This window comes from Lampetra fluviatilis, chromosome 19 (assembly GCF_964198595.1).
Source record: "Lampetra fluviatilis chromosome 19, kcLamFluv1.1, whole genome shotgun sequence".
Taxonomy (NCBI): domain Eukaryota; kingdom Metazoa; phylum Chordata; class Hyperoartia; order Petromyzontiformes; family Petromyzontidae; genus Lampetra; species Lampetra fluviatilis.
Genome location: NC_136293.1, coordinates 6,044,113 through 6,062,489, shown reverse-complemented (window position 1 = coordinate 6,062,489; position 18,377 = coordinate 6,044,113). Strand labels below are relative to the sequence as shown.

General features: G+C 49.4%; 1 protein-coding gene across 1 annotated transcript in view; it reads left to right on the top strand.

Moving 5' to 3' along the window:
• Nucleotides 1-1,248: 1,248 nt before the first annotated feature.
• The window catches only part of LOC144937514 (protein diaphanous homolog 2-like), a 79,266-nt gene continuing 62,137 nt past the window's right edge, over nucleotides 1,249-18,377 (top strand). Inside the window, 1 exon segment of the mRNA XM_078864759.1 lies at nucleotides 1,249-2,083. Within this exon segment, the coding sequence (XP_078720885.1) occupies nucleotides 1,946-2,083 (138 nt within the window). The 5' untranslated portion in view covers nucleotides 1,249-1,945.

Genomic DNA, 18,377 nt, shown 5'->3' with positions numbered 1-18,377 from the left:
AAGTCTATAGACAATGTTAGTATATGGGCAATGTAAGTCTATAGACAATGTTAGTGAATGGGAAATGCAAGTCTATGGAGCCGTCCATAAATGACGTCACGCGAATTTGGACGATTTTTGACCCCCCTCCCGCCCCCTCGTTACACGGCGTCACAAAAAGTCAGACCCCCCTCAAATATGACGTCGCAAAGCTCTGCCCCCCCCCCCCCCAAAAAAAACATATTTCCATTTTGAAACTAAAACATGCTTCAAATCGCTTTAAACTATTGTCATTGTAGTGTGTATTTAATGTGGCGCTGCACTCTGATGTTGTATTAAAAAGGAGGCGTTGGAGAGCTGAAATTTAGCATAAAATTCACTTGAAAATATTCAACGTCTAACTAAAACTGCGGATGTTCAGAATATATTGAAATTGCCTTTTAATTATAAAATATTTAAAGTAATTATAACTAGAAAAAAATACTTTAAACTTTGTAGTAAAAAGAAGCAAAATGTAGAGTACAATTATAACAATCACATATTCATTCCACAGAATGAAAAGCCCTGGTAGAATCATTAGAATCAAAATGTTTAATAACAATCATTAATTAAAAAAAATCTAAATTGATGCTTCTCCATTCTCCCATGGAGAAACAAAATGCTCCTTCATGGAATAAATTAACGGTGACCTTAGTAAATTTAAATAATAAAATAGTTAATAATGACAATTTATCAAAATTAGTGTTGTTATAACAATTCTATATTTATTTAAAGTTGCGCATTTTGACGTGACGTCACATTCCTCACCCCCCCCCCTCGTCACACATCGTCACAAATGTCTGACCTCCACCCCCCTCCTAGGTGCGTGACGTCATTTATGGACGGCCCCTATGGGCAATATTAGTGAATGGGCAATGTAAGTCTATTGACAATGCTAGTCTATGGACAAAGTTAGTCTTGAGGCAATGTAAGTCTAAAGACAATGTTAGTCTATGAGCAATGCGAGTTTATATTCAATACAATTATATTGCCAATGCAAGTCTATGGGCAATGCAGTAAGTCTATGGTCCGTATAGTAATAAACCACTGATGTCGTCCGCGATCATTCAAAGGGAGCGATTTACAAAACTCCACGAACTCTCCCGAAGTCCACTTACTCTCTCGTCGACACTAACCTCCCGAACCAGACTGCTGGCATCGAGAACACAACACCGTGAAATAAAAAAATAAATAAAAAAAATTCGCCCGCCCGCACGGACGCCCGCACGCGTCTGCGCGAGGAATTGAATCCGACAACCAAAGAATTTGCCGCGCGAGGCGGCCCCGCGGACTCCACGTGAACGCGATGGCGGTGAAACACCACCACCACCACTGCCGCCGCTGCTGCTGCTGAGACGATACCACAGAAGAGAAAGGCAGGGAGAGGCCTCCTTCTCTGTCTCTCTCTCTCCTCTCCTGTCTCCATTTACAGTTTCTGCAGCAGGAGGAGGAGACGAAGCAGTAGCAGCAGTAGGAGAAGCAGCATCAGCAGCGAGGCCGAAGGGAGAAAGGGCGGCTTGGGCTGGGTTTCGGGCGGAGCCGTGGTTTAACCCAGTCACTTCTTAATCGCTCACCCTCACCGCTCACCCTCATCGCTCATCAACAACATCATCAACACCATCGTCGAAGAGGCGTTTCGAACAAGACCTCGCGGCTTCGTTGAAGAGCCTCCTGTGGACCATCGTCTGCGTCGTCTGCGAACGAGAGAGGAGGAGGAGGAGGTGACTATTGCCGGCCAGACGATGTCGCCTCGATCATCAACGTCGTCGTCGTCGTCGGCACGTTACTGCCGCCACTGACAGAGGATCGAGTCGGAGGGAGCGACGCCTGGAGGTGGTGGGGGGGGGCAAGACCCGGACCCTGAGCCTCGGCCTGACCCGTGACCTGACCCCTGACCTCTCGCCCGTGACCTGACCCCGGGGCCAGCATGGAGGTCCCGCCACACGCACGGGGAGATTCGCCAAGCCGCCGGGACAAAGGAAAGAAGAAAGGAGGTGGAGGAGGAGGAGGTGGAGGTGGTGGTGGAGCTCCAGGAGACGAGGGCGACCACAGGAAATCCAAATTTGTACGTGCATGGCGAGAGAGGTTTAGGGTCCGTCTAGACTGCGGTGATGATGGGTGGTGTGAGTCGTGTTGCTGCCTGCTGTACTATGTGTACTCACTACAGTGTACTGTGTGTACTCACTACAGTGTGATGTGTGTACTCACTACAGTGTGTGTACTGTGTGCACTCACTACAGTGTGTGTACTGTGTGTACTCACTACAGTGTATACTGTGTGTACTCACTACAGTGTACTGTGTACTCACTACAGTGTGGTGTACTGTGTGTACACTACAGTGTGTGTACTGTGTGTGCACTACTGTGTGTGTACTGTGTGTACTCACTACAGTGTACTATGTGTACACTAAAGTGTGTGTACTGTGTGTGCACTACTGTGTGTGTACTGTGTGTACTCACTACAGTGTACTATGTGTACACTAAAGTGTGTATACTGTGTGTACTCACTACAGTGTGTGTACTGTGTGTACTCACTACAGTGTGGTGTACTGTGTACACTACAGTGTGGTGTACTGTGTGTACTCACTACAGTGTACTGTGTGTACTCACTACAGTGTGATGTACTGTGTGTACTCACTACAGTGGGTGTACTGTGTGTACTCACTACAGTGTACTGTGTGTACTCACTACAGTGTGTGTACTGTGTGTACTCACTACAGTGTGGTGTACTGTGTACACTACAGTGTGGTGTACTGTGTGTACTCACTACAGTGTACTGTGTGTACTCACTACAGTGTGATGTACTGTGTGTACTCACTACAGTGGGTGTACTGTGTGTACTCACTACAGTGTGATGTACTCACTACAGTGTGTGTACTGTGTGTACTCACTACAGTGTGGTGTACTGTGTACACTACAGTGTGGTGTACTGTGTGTACTCACTACAGTGTACTGTGTGTACTCACTACAGTGTGATGTACTGTGTGTACTCACTACAGTGGGTGTACTGTGTGTACTCACTACAGTGTACTGTGTGTACTCACTACAGTGTGTGTACTGTGTGTACTCACTACAGTGTGGTGTACTGTGTACACTACAGTGTGGTGTACTGTGTGTACTCACTACAGTGTACTGTGTGTACTCACTACAGTGTGATGTACTGTGTGTACTCACTACAGTGGGTGTACTGTGTGTACTCACTACAGTGTGATGTACTCACTACAGTGTGTGTACTGTGTGTACTCACTACAGTGTGGTGTACTGTGTACACTACAGTGTGGTGTACTGTGTGTACTCACTACAGTGTACTGTGTGTACTCACTACAGTGTGATGTACTGTGTGTACTCACTACAGTGGGTGTACTGTGTGTACTCACTACAGTGTGATGTACTCACTACAGTGTGTGTACTGTGTGTACTCACTACAGTGGGTGTACTGTGTGTACTCACTACAGTGTGTGTACTGTGTGTACTCACTACAGTGTACTGTGTGTACTCACTACAGTGTGTGTACTCACTACAGTGTGTGTACTGTGTGTACTCACTACAGTGTGTGTACTGTGTGTACTCACTACAGTGTGATGTACTCACTACAGTGTGATGTACTGTGTGCACTCACTACAGTGGGTGTACTGTGTGTACTCACTACAGTGTGTGTACTCACTACAGTGTGTGTACTGTGTGCACTCACTACAGTGGGTGTACTGTGTGCACTCACTACAGTGGGTGTACTGTGTGCACTCACTACAGTGTACTGTGTGTACTCACTACAGTGTGTGTACTGTGTGTACTCACTACAGTGGGTGTACTGTGTGTACTCACTACAGTGGGTGTACTGTGTGTACTCACTACAGTGTGTGTACTGTGTGCACTCACTACAGTGTACTGTGTGTACTCACTACAGTGTGTGTACTGTGTGCACTCACTACAGTGGGTGTACTGTGTGTACTCACTACAGTGTGTGTACTGTGTGTACTCACTACAGTGTGATGTACTGTGTGCACTCACTACAGTGGGTGTACTGTGTGCACTCACTACAGTGTACTGTGTGTACTCACTACAGTGGGTGTACTGTGTGTACTCACTACAGTGTGTGTACTGTGTGTACTCACTACAGTGGGTGTACTGTGTGTACTCACTACAGTGTGATGTACTCACTACAGTGTGATGTACTGTGTGCACTCACTACAGTGGGTGTACTGTGTGTACTCACTACAGTGTGATGTACTGTGTGCACTCACTACAGTGGGTGTACTGTGTGTACTCACTACAGTGGGTGTACTGTGTGTACTCACTACAGTGTGTGTACTGTGTGTACTCACTACAGTGTACTGTGTGTACTCACTACAGTGTGTGTACTCACTACAGTGTGTGTACTCACTACAGTGTGTGTACTGTGTGTACTGACTACAGTGTACTGTGTGTACTCACTACAGTGTGTGTACTGTGTGTACTCACTACAGTGTGTGTACTCACTACAGTGTGTGTACTGTGTGTACACACTACAGTGTGTGTACTGTGTGTACTCACTACAGTGTGTGTACAAACTACAGTGTGTGTACTGTGTGTACACACTACAGTGTGTGTACTGTGTGTACTGACTACAGTGTGCTGTGTGTACTCACTACAGTGTGGTGTGCTGTGTACACATTGATGTGCGGTATAATGTCCTGTACTGTGTACTCACTGACAACGTTTCGTACTGTGTGTGCTCTCGGATGCATTGTACCATGTGAATGTACACTGCTGTTGTCTGTGAGTTCACCGTGTGATGTGTGCTGTACTAGAACTCAATACTGATTCATGTAAAGTGTAATTATTGCTATACTGTGGTCTGTTGTGTACTGTGTACTCAATACAATGTCTTGTGATGCGTCTGTTACTCTAAAAAGTGTGCACTCCCATCTGCACTGTGTGTGTTCTTACTGATATTCTGGGAGTACAGTACTGTACTTACAAAATAATGTACACTTCTGTGTGCGCTCTGTATTTAAGTATGCTAACACGTGTACTCTCAGTGTGACGTCCTGCTCGTGTAACACTCTATATTGCATTGTGTGTACTGACTACAGCACAGTTTAGTGTGGTTTGTGTACTGTGTTGCTACTGCGTGTCGTCTCGTATTTGACATCCTCACTGCAATGTTACGTGTGTACCCCACTCCCTGGCCATATGCTGTACTTTGTGTACAGTGGCATATTCTGTTGTACTGTGTTGTTATTGTGGTGGTGTACTTTTTGTACTTTCTGGCCTGTGATGTTGCTGTGTGTTCATTCATCACGTGCGTGCTCATTGGCCATATGCAGTACGTGGTCGGAGTTTCTGTGCGACGTATTGGCGTGCCTACGTCTGTACTCATGAGTTGTTCGACTTGTGTGCTGCAGGTTTGTGTGCGAATTGCGTACCGAGTCTGACACATCACCCGTGTGATGGACATGCTGTGGCACCCGATATAACTAATCGACATGGACATCTGATGTGAGCTTTCAATCTTTGAATCGCAGGTGTGTCCAGCCCAAGCTGGGGTTGGCAAATGGCAGAGGAATTCAACTTCAGAGCGAACAGCACATCAGAATAATACGGGGAAATTATAACAGAGTCGGTTAAACACTTTACATCCCTCCCTCTCAGACAAATCTGTGTACGCAGCAATAGACTCTGCGTGGAACTGCACGGTGTACCGTACAAGGTCGCATATCCGACTCGCTGGGATCCGAAGGTTATAAGCGGATGTGTGAAAAGGTCGGATGTGCAGACATCCGCAGGAATTGACAGTCGCATCTTGCGTGAGGGTTGCATTGGGTATGGGCGGTTGTTTGGTCACGGGAGGGCAAGGGTTATCTGGCGGTCGGTTATGGGACGTTCCGTATTTGCGTGCCGTTTCGCGTGCGTAATGTTGTATTCTGTAAACAGCGTGTTCCGTAATAGGAAACGCGTTCACCACCAAAATGCAGCCCTCAGGATGACTGCCTCGCCATCTGCTCCACGGTCAGATGTCGTTTGAAAAAACACTTTTCCCTGCAGGCGACGACCTGGTTCTGAGCACCCATGGACTTTGAAAACAGAGGCACAGAGGCCAGAACAGTGACTGCAAATTCCAACGAGTTTGGGGGGCTGCTGCTAAGCTTAGAACCTCTGGGAGCCAGGGCCCTAATTGACCTTGCGTGGGTGAAGTCACGTGCTGTTCAGTGTAAGCAAACTCTTTTTTTAAACTGTTCTCAACAAAGTCGTGGTTTACGTAGACCTGGATCACTGAATGTGGCGTCACGGAATGATGCCCCGCTGTTCATAGCAGTACGTTGTTTACAACCTGGCATAACCACGTGTAAATATCAAATTTTAGAGGTGAAGTGGTGGTGCAGTGGGTAGCCATGAAGCTGGTGACCTAAAGTTTGTTACCCAATTACAGCTAACATCAGTAGCGAGTAATATCTGAACCGGTCCTGGGTACTGGCATTCACCAAATCGTGCACTGACCAACTTGGTAAAGTATGGATAAACACTTTTTTTTTTAGATGTGGCTTAATAATGTTGATAGAGTGGAGCAGTGGTGCCGTAAAGTGTGCACTGTGCCGTGAACCGGGCGACGTGAGTTTGATTCCCAGACATGGCGAACATCAGTAGGGAGTGATACCTGAACTGGTCACCAACCACCCACGCTTATCAACGTGGTAAAGTATGTCTCAAACAACTCCCCTTGACCAACTTGTCTTGGTGAGCCCTTTGTCCATCAGAAGATTTACAAAGTGCTTTGATTCTTAACATTTCCATTGAAACTACAAGGCTCTTTTCCAAGAGAGACCTGGGTTAGAAACAGGTATGAGGTGTATTAAATATATATATACCATCCATAGTGTACTGACTGGTTTTAGCATGATCACACTCTTTCATATCTGGGCACAGGCCTACAATATGTAGATAGCAGGCCCCTCGTATAATGAAATGAATCCCAAGGTGGTTGTCACTCTATGGCTGTCTCCATAGCCATGGCTGTAGCAAGTCGGCTGTTGTGGCCAGCTGTTGCCCAACATGCGTGCAGCCGTCCGAATGCAAGACGACACGTCAAGACATGGGTCTCATGCGACGTGTGGTTGGGGAGAAACTTTTTGAGCTTCGCTGAGCCGCGAGGTTGTGTTCGGGGCAAGGGAACAGCGTCGCTAAGGAGATTTGCAGCTATTAAACCGAATTGGCGCTGGAAAGTTTCCTTTAGATAAGCTATTCCCGATGTGTACATTCATTTTTAAAAAAACACATGCGCATATCTTGTTTCAAATGTTACGACCAAAATCGACTGGGGGGACAAAAGTGTTGTATCTGGGGCAGTTAAACAAATACGGTGCGCAGCATTTTAGATTGCCAGTCTTGTAATTTTTCGCCTGGCTGCGCAAGCAAGCGGTCCGGGGAGGTAATCCTTAAGTCGTGCCTTGTTTTTGCACCGGCCGTTTATCGGCCTATGCTAATCCGGTGGAGTTTGTGTACAGTCTTGTGTGGACATTTGCAATTCGGGGTCAAGGCTTCTGATATCATCACGCACATGTCCCTTTGGATTTGGTGGCATTGTGCTGCCTTGTGGCTTTATGTGGATGGTGCTGCCCGCACAATTTGAATGACCACAAAACACAGCTGGTTGTGTTTTTTGGTGGACACGATTTTGAGTTGTGCATGTGTAAAGTTACATTACTACGGTGTTAATGTTTTAAGGCGCAGCCCTGCATTTGCTGGCTCACATCACTGCTGGTGGAAGGGCCTCCACTCGAACGAGCTCTACAGAGAGTGCCTCTCGAGGGTATTTAGCCTACTCTTACATGCTGGCCAGACGCATTATTAATATTTCAGCTACTTATTTACTCAGAAATTGCTCGTCGGGAAAATATTATTTCTTCAAGTGACGCTCTTTGTGTAAAAAAAAAAATCCCTTATTCGCCACGATAAACTACGAACACTTCCTTTTAGTCTGACAAGAGTAAATGTGGGCTCGCTTGCAAATTGCCCATCCGCTGCCAGAGACCAAAACAAAGCAAATGGGTTTTCAACCGTATCGCAACATGCAGAACGTCTGGCTCGGATCCAGGTGTTAGGGGGGGGGGTCATTTTCACGGTTGGGAAGGTCGTCCATGTTGAGCAGTGTGGTGCTCTATTGTAGAGCTGGGATACCCAATTTATTTAACTAATTTATTACAATTTTACCGATTATCAGCGCTTAAGTAGTTTGGGAAAAAAAATATTTCCACTTCTGATGGGTAGGGGGGGTGGGTTTGGTGGGTTGGTGATGTCATTGGCAGCATCACGTTGGGGCGTGGCTCGTTGGAGCGTGGCTTGTTGGGGGTTTCCCTCTTTCGGGAGGAAGGATGGTGGGGTTGTCCACCAAAGGAGACCCGAGTAATCGACCACAAAATTAGTCGTTTGCAGTCGACTAATCTTGCCGTCTCCGCTCCGTTGATTTGCGTGCTCGGATAATTCCAGGCTTCGGAACAGGAGCGCGGTCCAAAGCAATGTAGGGCAACTCAGTTTTTTATTTATGTGGGACAATTATACCCAGCCTCAAACGCGCAGGCCCAACCCCACTCCGAACCGCTTTAAAAAATTATCGCATCACGCAGAGAGCGCTACTTGTGTTGCGTGACAAAAACAATTCCGCGGGATTAAATGTGCCCCTTATCCGGCATGTACAACATAATTGGACGAGGGCTGTTATTGTGCACGCAACGAGTTTGCCTAAACAAATGTTATAACAATTGTTGGAGGGACGTATCTGGAAAACCCAGCAGAATATGTATTAATATACAGTCCAGTGGCGGTGGTGGTGGTGGCGGCTCTGCCCATGGCATGTAATCCAGAACTGTGGTGGCAGCGAGGGTTGGTTGATCGCACGTCTTGTGAAACTCCCTGCCTGTGTGCGTCGAGGTGTCATAACCCTGGCTCGCCAGGAGAAGGCGGTACAACAAGTGTGGACTAACCTCCATCTGTTTCCATCCGTACGGGGATAGAACGTTGCCCCCCCTCGCATGTGTGACTGAAAACATACAAAAATTAAAACCCAACATAGCTGGACCCGCCAGATTAAAGAGACCTTGAGCACACTGCGGCTTTCCTTATTTCCTGAATAAACAAGTAAGTTACTCTTTACAAACATTACTATCATAAGGAAAATTAGTGATGCGGATTGGGATCACAATTGTGAAATACAAAGGTGGAAAAGAGCAGGATTGTGTCCTTTGGAAAATGAAAATTTGAAAATGAAATGCAGCGTGCTGTTGTACATGCAAAGGGAGGGCTTTCGATCGGTGTGTCATACCCAGGTCTTGAAAAGTGTTCAAAGCATCTGGGATTACACTGAGAGGAGACGGATGATTTATACTGAAAGATGAACACTTGGATCAGGGAACACACACACCCATCAGAGATATCCTATTGTCTGTTCAAGGAAACAACTGGCATCGGACACATTATAGCCAGAAGGGGCTGATCAATGGGCTTGGCTGGTGATAAATAATAACCCAAAGGAGCAACCGCATTATAGCTCGCCGCTGTTAGCCATGTCCAGGAATCCAACCCTGTTTGCCGGGTCTAAAGCAACGCAGTACACTAACCACCGCGCCACTGGGTATCCCCATGTAATCCAAAGCCCTATTGTAGTGTTTTGTCCATCAATAACCAACTATTGCCGAACTGACTCGCTCTAGTCAAAACTGGCACGTGTTGAATGCGACCGAGACCTCCACATGCAAGCAGGGGCAAGCAGCCTTTGACGGCATGACGTGTGCTTTGCCTCGCTTTTTTTTTATCTGCGAGGAATTATAAAGGCCGGGCGGCGTTGGGTTGTTTTGCGCTGACGGGGACGCGGCATTTGTTTCTTTTTGTTTTGCCGCGGGGCCTCCGAGAGGCGAGCACAGAGGGCCCGATTGTGGTGAGGCGGTGTGGGATTTGGCCTTCGGTGGGTGCGGGTGCAGCGGCGTAGCACCGCGCGCTATTTCCCCCGTCCGCGTTAGCCAGCGCGTGAATTGTGCGTACCATGAGGGAGACGATTAATCGGCAATGGGTGTGGACGTTGTTGGAACGGTTACGATTTCAGGGACGCTGCCATCAACGGGGCTTGGTAGCGAAGTCAATTTCCGCACGAGCGCCGGGCGTGGAACCGCGTGGACAGTTTTTTTTGGTTTGTTCCAGCGGCCTGGCTTGCTGTATACAACGTCGCATATCTGACCGTCTCCAGCGAGCCGGATTGTACTCTGTTGTGCGACCGTTTTGGTGCCTCTCTTGAGCATCGCTCCATCTAAGGAGGATGTAAACACACGTGCGGTTTGGGCCACGCTTCCCTTCGTTGCGACTTTTTCGTTTGCCCCGGGCTTCTGGAACAGTTCCAGTTTTGACGGAACCGCTCCAGCCAGTTGTGATGAGGTTTTCGTGGTCCAGGGTGTGGTTGCAGGAAATTCAAAACGGGCATGCTCAGAAAATATTACGGCGGCCTCCACCACTCGCGTTATCTGCGTACAGCACCGCGTCGCATCGGGCGCCTGCGTAGCCCCCTTTTTGTGCATTCCACTGCTGGATGAGGGCCTCTCCATGCCGTGAGGCTATGTGGGCGGAAGGGGGGGGGGTTTTTGGCCGTACATCACCGTACGGGTTGGTGAAGGCGGGGGAGTGGGTATGTGGGAGAATCAGAGGGCAGTAGAATTCTAATCGGCCGGAATGCGCCCACTCGCATCGCGCATCGGATCTTCAACACATTCCAGGTCATTTGGTCACGGGCAGCAGGCAGTTGACGCATTGAAAAAAAGTGCCAAACCCGAATTTGTAATACACTGTGAGTTTAATACCATTGCACGTGGATTGCCGTGGGTGAATGTATCGCAGACCACGCGTAGTTTTCATTACACGTTCCAAATTGAACATAAGGCATTGTTGATATGCACCCAAAGCCAAGATGTGTACATTATGCCTGTGACTTGACAACACAATCGCCGGGTGGATTGTGTGTTTTACTGTCAACGTGAAATAATCGCCGGGGTTCTTTAGTTTTTTCGCACATGGAGTCATATTGTTTCTGTTACTAAATGCGAGTTTCCATGGCAGCAGATCGTGTTGTTCCCCCCCCATCCCACCACCATCTCACCACTGCCAGTGTTTGTCCTGAATAGCACCGCGTGCCAGCTGACGGCTGTGCTGAGATCACTTGTCAAGGGGTGAACCCTGAAACGGGGCCCCCAAAGCCTTCCCTGCAATTGCGACCGGGGCTTAAAGACCGGGGCTTGAATTCGCAATCAATAATTCTCCGGTACGCGAGTCGACTGCATTCGGGTAGGACGTGGCCAGTAACCGCAGCCATAGCGAGAGGTTTAATACCTAATGTGTATGTATGTTGAACGTCTTTCGCACCGTACGTAGCCAGCCGTGCTCATCAGAGGTGCGGGAGAAGGGAGATGTGGTGTGCCGGGATGCCGATATGTGTTCTTGGTCGCTGGTGGCAGGCTGACGCAGGTGGCACGTGACTAGTAGTAGCCACAGCCATCGTGAGAGATGTGCTTGATGTGGTGTACCGGTTGTGGAAGCAACCTATGGATTTCCATTCGGAACAGACTCGGCTCACATTAAGCCCTGATCGTACCCAGGCTATGTGTTCTAATTTACGTTGTTAAGCATTCCTTCGCACGGCGGCCCGAGTTATATTCTCGGCAAACATCAGTGGCGAGTGATATAAGAACCTGTCCTGCCCACACCCGCCGTCACCAGCCCTATACTCGCCAGCGTAGTGAAATACGGTGGAATAAAAAACCTTCTTCGCGAGATGCCTTTATCCCTTGACGGATTGAGAATGGCTGCAATTGATTTTACTTCTTAAAGTTTCGCCAGTGGCATTGTACCCATTGTGAATTGTGAGCGGCGGACAGGAGGACAGGACCCATTGTGGACTTGAGTACACCTTCAATTATTCTTAGCACGTCGTCTCTCGTAGTACCCTTCCTTCCAATCGGGACGCTCGGCCTAACGACATTGCACGTGAATATCCCTTTCACTAATCCACTGCTGGATGAGGGCCTCCCCACGCACGTGCGGTTCGTGAGGGTCTTTCGACCATACTTCACCCACGCTCGGCGTTGCGGGTCGGAGCAGGCGTGGAGCACGGGCGTTACAGCGTAGAAGTATAGTACAACAATATATATTGCTGCACCGTCCTCTCGCCGCCCACCACGTCGCCCCGTGCAAACGTGATCTGACGAGATCTGTCGAGATCATCGGGTGCATCCCGTGCGATGTGGTCAAGGGCGTTCGCGACATTGCACTCGGTGCATTCAGCCCGTCGTGTGCCCAGCACTGGACAGGTGGCGCATACGGACTTGGAATGTGGCACTAGCGGAGAACGGGACGCCGTGCTAGTGGACAACAGTGGACAGTGGAATGTTGTGCAAGTGCCCTGGAATGCGCGGTTCAAAAGTAGCGTAGAATATGGTAAAGAGAGAGCGGCGCTCGTTTTCAACCCGTAACCTTGGTTTTCATCTGTCAGCATTCCCACAAAGTAATCTGTAACCTCCTGCCCTTTGTCAATACTCTGCCGGGTGAATGCCTCCCCGCTCCGTGCGTGTTGGGTGTGGAGGAGAGTTTGACCATACTTCACCACTCTGGTCTGTGCAGGTTGGTAAAGCAGGTGCGGCAGCCAGGACCGCTTCAGATGCTACTCGCCAAGGGATGGTTTTGCCGTGGCCAGGAAACAAACTCGGGATAAAACGTAGAGACATTTTTCAAATGGATAATAGCTCAAAAGTGCGTACACTCATTGTGTAGTTAAATACAATTTCGGATGAAGTTACGTATTAAAGTGGCCTGTTTTGTTGCAATCCACTCATGATTGAAGGCCTCCCCACGCCACACGAGTTGTGGAGGGTAGTTTTTTTGACCATACTTCACCATTCTGGTCTGCACGGGTTGATCAAGCAGGGCGCCAGCCAGAAACAGTTCAGATTATCGCATGCCACCGGCCACTGATGCTAGCCTTGGCCAGGAATCGAGCTCGGGCTGCAGGGTTCATAGCACAATGCATGAAACGATGCACCACCGCTCCGCGAATTTCCACATTCAGATCATAAAACCGCCGTTTCTCCACCGCGCCCCCTCCACTCGTGCTTTTTGTAGCTCTTCGTTTTTGTCAAGCGTCTTGAGATGCGATTCAAATTTGGAGACGGTATAACCCGACGTCGTCGTCGTTGTTGAACAGAAGTGTCAGAAAAGCATCGGTTGGCACTCAAAGAAATGATCGTCCTTCCCTCCCACAAATTCAAATTCCAGGCTGTTTTGACGGCACTGCCCTCTGCAGCCAATAGCAGGGCAGCCCTGCTCCCAACGGCAGTCGGCCACCTCCCAACAGCAGCTGGCCTCGTGATGACACTCCAAGTGCCATTGGCTGAGATCGCTTCCGTTGGGTGGGACTCGGGTTTAAAGACGGGGGGCAAGGAAAAGTTTCCAGTGCTCTCGTTGCCCAGATATGGAAAAGCTCTGAGCTAACCGTGCCGTTATTAGAACAGCGCGCCTTCTTGTTATAAACGCTTCCAACCACTTTTAAACGATTTATTTGAAACCTTGAAATGTGCCCCTTCATAGAATTGAGTTGAAACAAATCAGCGGTTTGTAAATTTCAAATTGCCCAAACGGACAGAAATCTCACACTTTAATGGCTTGTTTTACTTGGCCTCTGTGCACTTGCTCTGCGTCAAACGAAACTGCGTGCCCCTGCCGCGCACACCCTTGATTATCAGCTTTGCGCCCGCCGATTCAACAAATGTTGGTTGTCGGTGTGCGGCCGCGCGCATCGTCGACAGCACACGGAGTGTGGCAGAGGTGCCACACTTTACGCTTCTAAAATATCACTCCACTTTGCCCAGGCTGTGCTGTCACAGATCAGCTGGTTGTGCTTTAACCCTGACCACACGGTGATATTCCGAACGCAAGTCCTACTAGGGTGCCCGCCGTTCTCCCTAGTCTTCTCAATGGTCCGTGGTTTTGGAATATTTGCTGGCATCTATTTACTTGCCCAAATAAGCTAAATTCTAAAATAATATTTTGAAACTTCATTGGCAGTGGTGCACAACCACAAATAAGCCGATTGCCAATAACGCTGCCCTAAAGAGGATGCGTTAAGTAATAGGCTGTTTTTCTTGGGCATTGGTGGTGCTTCGTAGCAGATAGACGGGAGGCCAGAAAGATTGGTTGAATAAATCGTTGGAGACTGTACGATACGTCATGGGGCGCTGATAGAAAAATTTCATTTTTCTTTTTACATTTACCGGTGGCTAAATGTCGTTCTCTCTGTCCTTCTTGGGCCGAGATTGTGCCCCACACGTACCCATTCGTGACGTTTGCCATCGGTGGCATTTGCAGGAACTTTGGAAAGCATTGCATTTCACATAGTGACCCAATGATTACCAGATTTGGGCTGATTTTGAATGTGTTGTGCGCAGCAGCTGTTCCACGAGTTGGGACGTACACTCCAGACACTTTACGGATGTCGGTAATCATGAGTGAAATCATAAAGTGGCTTGTCACTTGGGAATAGTACGTCAACCAATTTGGACTGTAATTCATACAGAAATAAGCTTCCTCTAGCCTCCACGACGAAACTGTATTTGGCCTGCTCTTTCACGCTGGTGAGATGCAAGTACCCACAATTAACCCCGATCGACTAATTGCGCGTACCCATTTATACCGTTTGGGTGGGCCGAGGTGATGGGAGGATTCATGAAACTCGCACCGTTCTTTAAACTGCCGCACCAGGAAATAGGACCTGTGACCTCTGGATTGCAAATTCCAATGTTTGACCGATGACAGCGCGGGGTCAAACCAGTGACTCGTTCCTCCGATTTTGTTTTTAAACAGTACGCGAGCACCTTCACAATGACACCCGCCCTGTGTATTTATTCCGATGATTTTTAAAAAGTTTGTTTGTCGGATTGGCTAATTTGGGAAATGCCCCTGGCTGGGGACCCGCGGTGCGGCCCCGCTCAAGGTGACTCTGCACTGTCAGTGTTTGGCTGCAGAGGGGTGATGGAGGGCAGCAGGGCCCCAGCTTGTCAGCGGGCCAAGATTATCAGCCTCAAGCGGGCGGTGACGTACCCCCCACCCACCCCCCAGGTGTATCCGGAGGCAGAGATGACAGCAAGATTACCAGTTTACTCTGCTCATCTTTTTTTTCACGGAAAATTATTAAAACTCGTCATCGTCAGCCATCGTCTATCCACTGCTGGATGGAAGCCTACCCTCCCAAGGCGTCACCAGCTATCAAAGTCCTGCGATGCACTTATTTATCCTACTGCGGGGTGTAATTCCCGTGACAAATGGTACGTGCAGTCTGCTTCGGAGTGGATGTTACGGATCCCCAGAAGTTGTCCGCAAGGGCGTGTGCAGGTGTCGGGGTGCAAATTTTCCGAATTCTAAAATGACCCGCAAATGAACCACTCGGGATATACACAGCACGAGTCTTTGCCCCCTACACGCAGTCTAATGCCCCAGGTCACCCTTGCGATTAAGGCTCATCCCGGGCCTCTTTAGTTCTCACCTGGTTAAACAAAATCAACTTGATCTCGCACCTGCGACTAAGCTCTTCCCTCCCTCGGCTGCGACTCGGTTATTCGTCTCCACCGTCGGCCATTATCCCTAGTCACGACGCGTCGTGCCGAGGCCCACCGACTAAAAACTCACAAGCCGCCTATTTTATTTCCTTTTTTTAAATATTTCTTCACACACACACATTGCAATCACTTTTGTCCTCGGCCCAATCGGGCAGGTGTTTGGCAGAGCCATCAGTCGGAAAGCCCTGCGTTGCCTTCCCCAAGAGGATCTTTCAGGAGACACCGTCACCGAACGCAGTTGCCCGTTGGCCATACCCAGGGACGTCTGCTCCCAAGTCCGCCCCTTTCCTCTCCAGCACCGAGGACGCTGCCCCCAGCCTGCGGTGCGGAGCGGAAGCCCCCCCCTCCCACCATACTTCACCCTGGTGACCTAACACGGACCGTCGCCTGCCCCCTGACGACATGGATGGGAGGTTGCTCCGTGGGCGACTTAAGAGTGCAAAAGTTACCATTTACAGTATTTCAATAACGTACACATTGGCGCCAGTTCAGTATCGCGCCTTGTAATTCTGCCTACAGCTGTCCGCTTTCGCAGTTTCAACAGAGCTGCGATTGCGCAACACGCGTGCGTTCCCCCGCTCGAGACGGACTCATGTGGGCGCGCTGGAAAGTCTGACAATGAGTCAGTTTTTCATTTTCTTTTTTTAGAAAAGCCTAAGATGACACATGCTTTCACTCACCTGGCTCACTATGCCGGCCTCGTGATTCACGCCTTGAGAAACAACTTTTGTTGACTCGCACAGAGAAGAAGGGTTTCTGAGCACGCTGCGGCGGCGGCGATGAAAACATTTTGTTTACTGCGATCGTGTTGCCACTGCCGTGGTCTCCTGCCGAGCGCTTGATTGACAACGCCACGTGTGGGCGGCGATTGGACACGGGAGGCAGAATGCATCTGTGCGGATACTGCAGAATACAGGCGGCAGCGGCAGCAGCGGCCACAGTGGCGGTGGCATGAAGAGGAAGGTCTCCTTGACACTGATCTGAAAATCAACAGCGCAGTCACCAGATATCACAGTCTCACGTTTCGTTATCCCCACCAACCCCCCCCCTTCCTTTATAAATGCGCTTAATTCGTGCACCAATTTTGACCTGTGGAAACCGCATTTTGGTCACTTCCCGTACGCCATTATAACAAAATGATTACGTGTCACTTCCGTCTATGAAACCAAATCAGTCCATCGCAATCGGGGGCGATGAATAAGTGATAAGGCGCACATTATTACGATGCATGCAGCGGGCCCTGCGGTTTTAATCGTTTGTCGCTAAAGGTTGACGCATTCCGATCGGCGAGCTCGCCCATCTCCCACCGTCGTCACGATCAACGTCCTCGCGTGTTGCCAGCCGGTGTTTTACAGCGGATAATCACGTTCAGTGTACAGTTACGTGGGGATTTAGGGAGTAACCCTTTAGAAAAGCGGGCTAAGGTTGCCAAAACGCTGGCGATGAATAACATTGTGAGGCGACAGAGCAACGTGCGACGCCATCTCGCGACGTCACACCTCCCGATGATGTCATCGCGTGTGACGTCACCTCGCGACATCACACATCGGGCGTCGTCTGACATCTCGTTGCGTGGCTTGCAACGGAGCGCTATTATATTTAATGAATACTTTGCAAGCTTAGGAAAATTAAGTGCGAAACCAAATTTGTGGTGGCGGGGGGGGTGGAGTTTCTATGCAGCTGTTGGTGACCGGGCCAGTAAACATGCACTCACTAGTGCATGTTACATCGCAGGTGGTGAGATCACAGGCGGTGAGATCACAGGTGGTTAGATCACAGGCGGTTAGATCGCAGATGGTGAGATCACAGGCGGTGAGATCGCGGGCGGTGATATCGCAGGTGGTGAGATCGCAGGTGGTGAGATCACAGGTGGTGAGATCACAGGCGGTGAGATCACAGGTGGTGAGATCACAGGCGGTGAGATCGCAGGCGGTGAGATCGCAGGCAGGGAGATCGCAGGCGGTGAGATCGCAGGCGGTGAGATCACAGCTGGTGAGATCACAGGTGGTTTATCTCAGGTGGCTGCTGCCTGCATTGGTAACAAGGATCTCAGCGGTGGCAGCTCAGCACCTCTGACCTTTGAGCAACCCTGCAACCGGCCGACCCCGTCACTCCTAATCGCAGCAGACAAGTTGCCCCCCCCTTCCCCCCGATGGCAGCCGCTAATCGGCTGTGCATCCTTCCTCTTTCCCTCCCTCTCCAAAGCCACCCCTGCTTCGCCGTTTTTTTTGTCGTCCGTCGGTCGTCGTTTGGCGGCTGACCAATGAGGCCGGGGCAAGCTTCTCCCGCCAAGTCCTCCTTTGCGCCATCGTTCCGCCTCTTGAGCAAATGAGCAGCTGTGCACCGATGCGTCGATTAAAATCTATCCGGTGGCCACAATACACATCGGCGTGTTTACATCTCGGAGATGAAATAAGTCGCATCTCGTGCAGGCTAAATTCAATCGACTCTTTGCGATTGTGCAGTGATTGGTGACTGGGATGACACCATCAATTACACTGCACTGCAGAGCACGCTTGTATCTTAAGTGGCTGAATCCTGGAGTCACATCCAGGTTCTCAACCTTATTAGCTCAAGATTATAGCCCCTGAGCCACTCGGCCACCCCACATATCAGATGTTTCAAGCTTCTTGCGTCGTTCAGAACAAGGTGGAATTGCGGTGGCAGCGGTAAGGTGTGAGCGTCGCAGCGAGAAAGTTCCTGGGTCCCATCCCAAACTCGGGCACCTTTCCGCGTGGAGCTT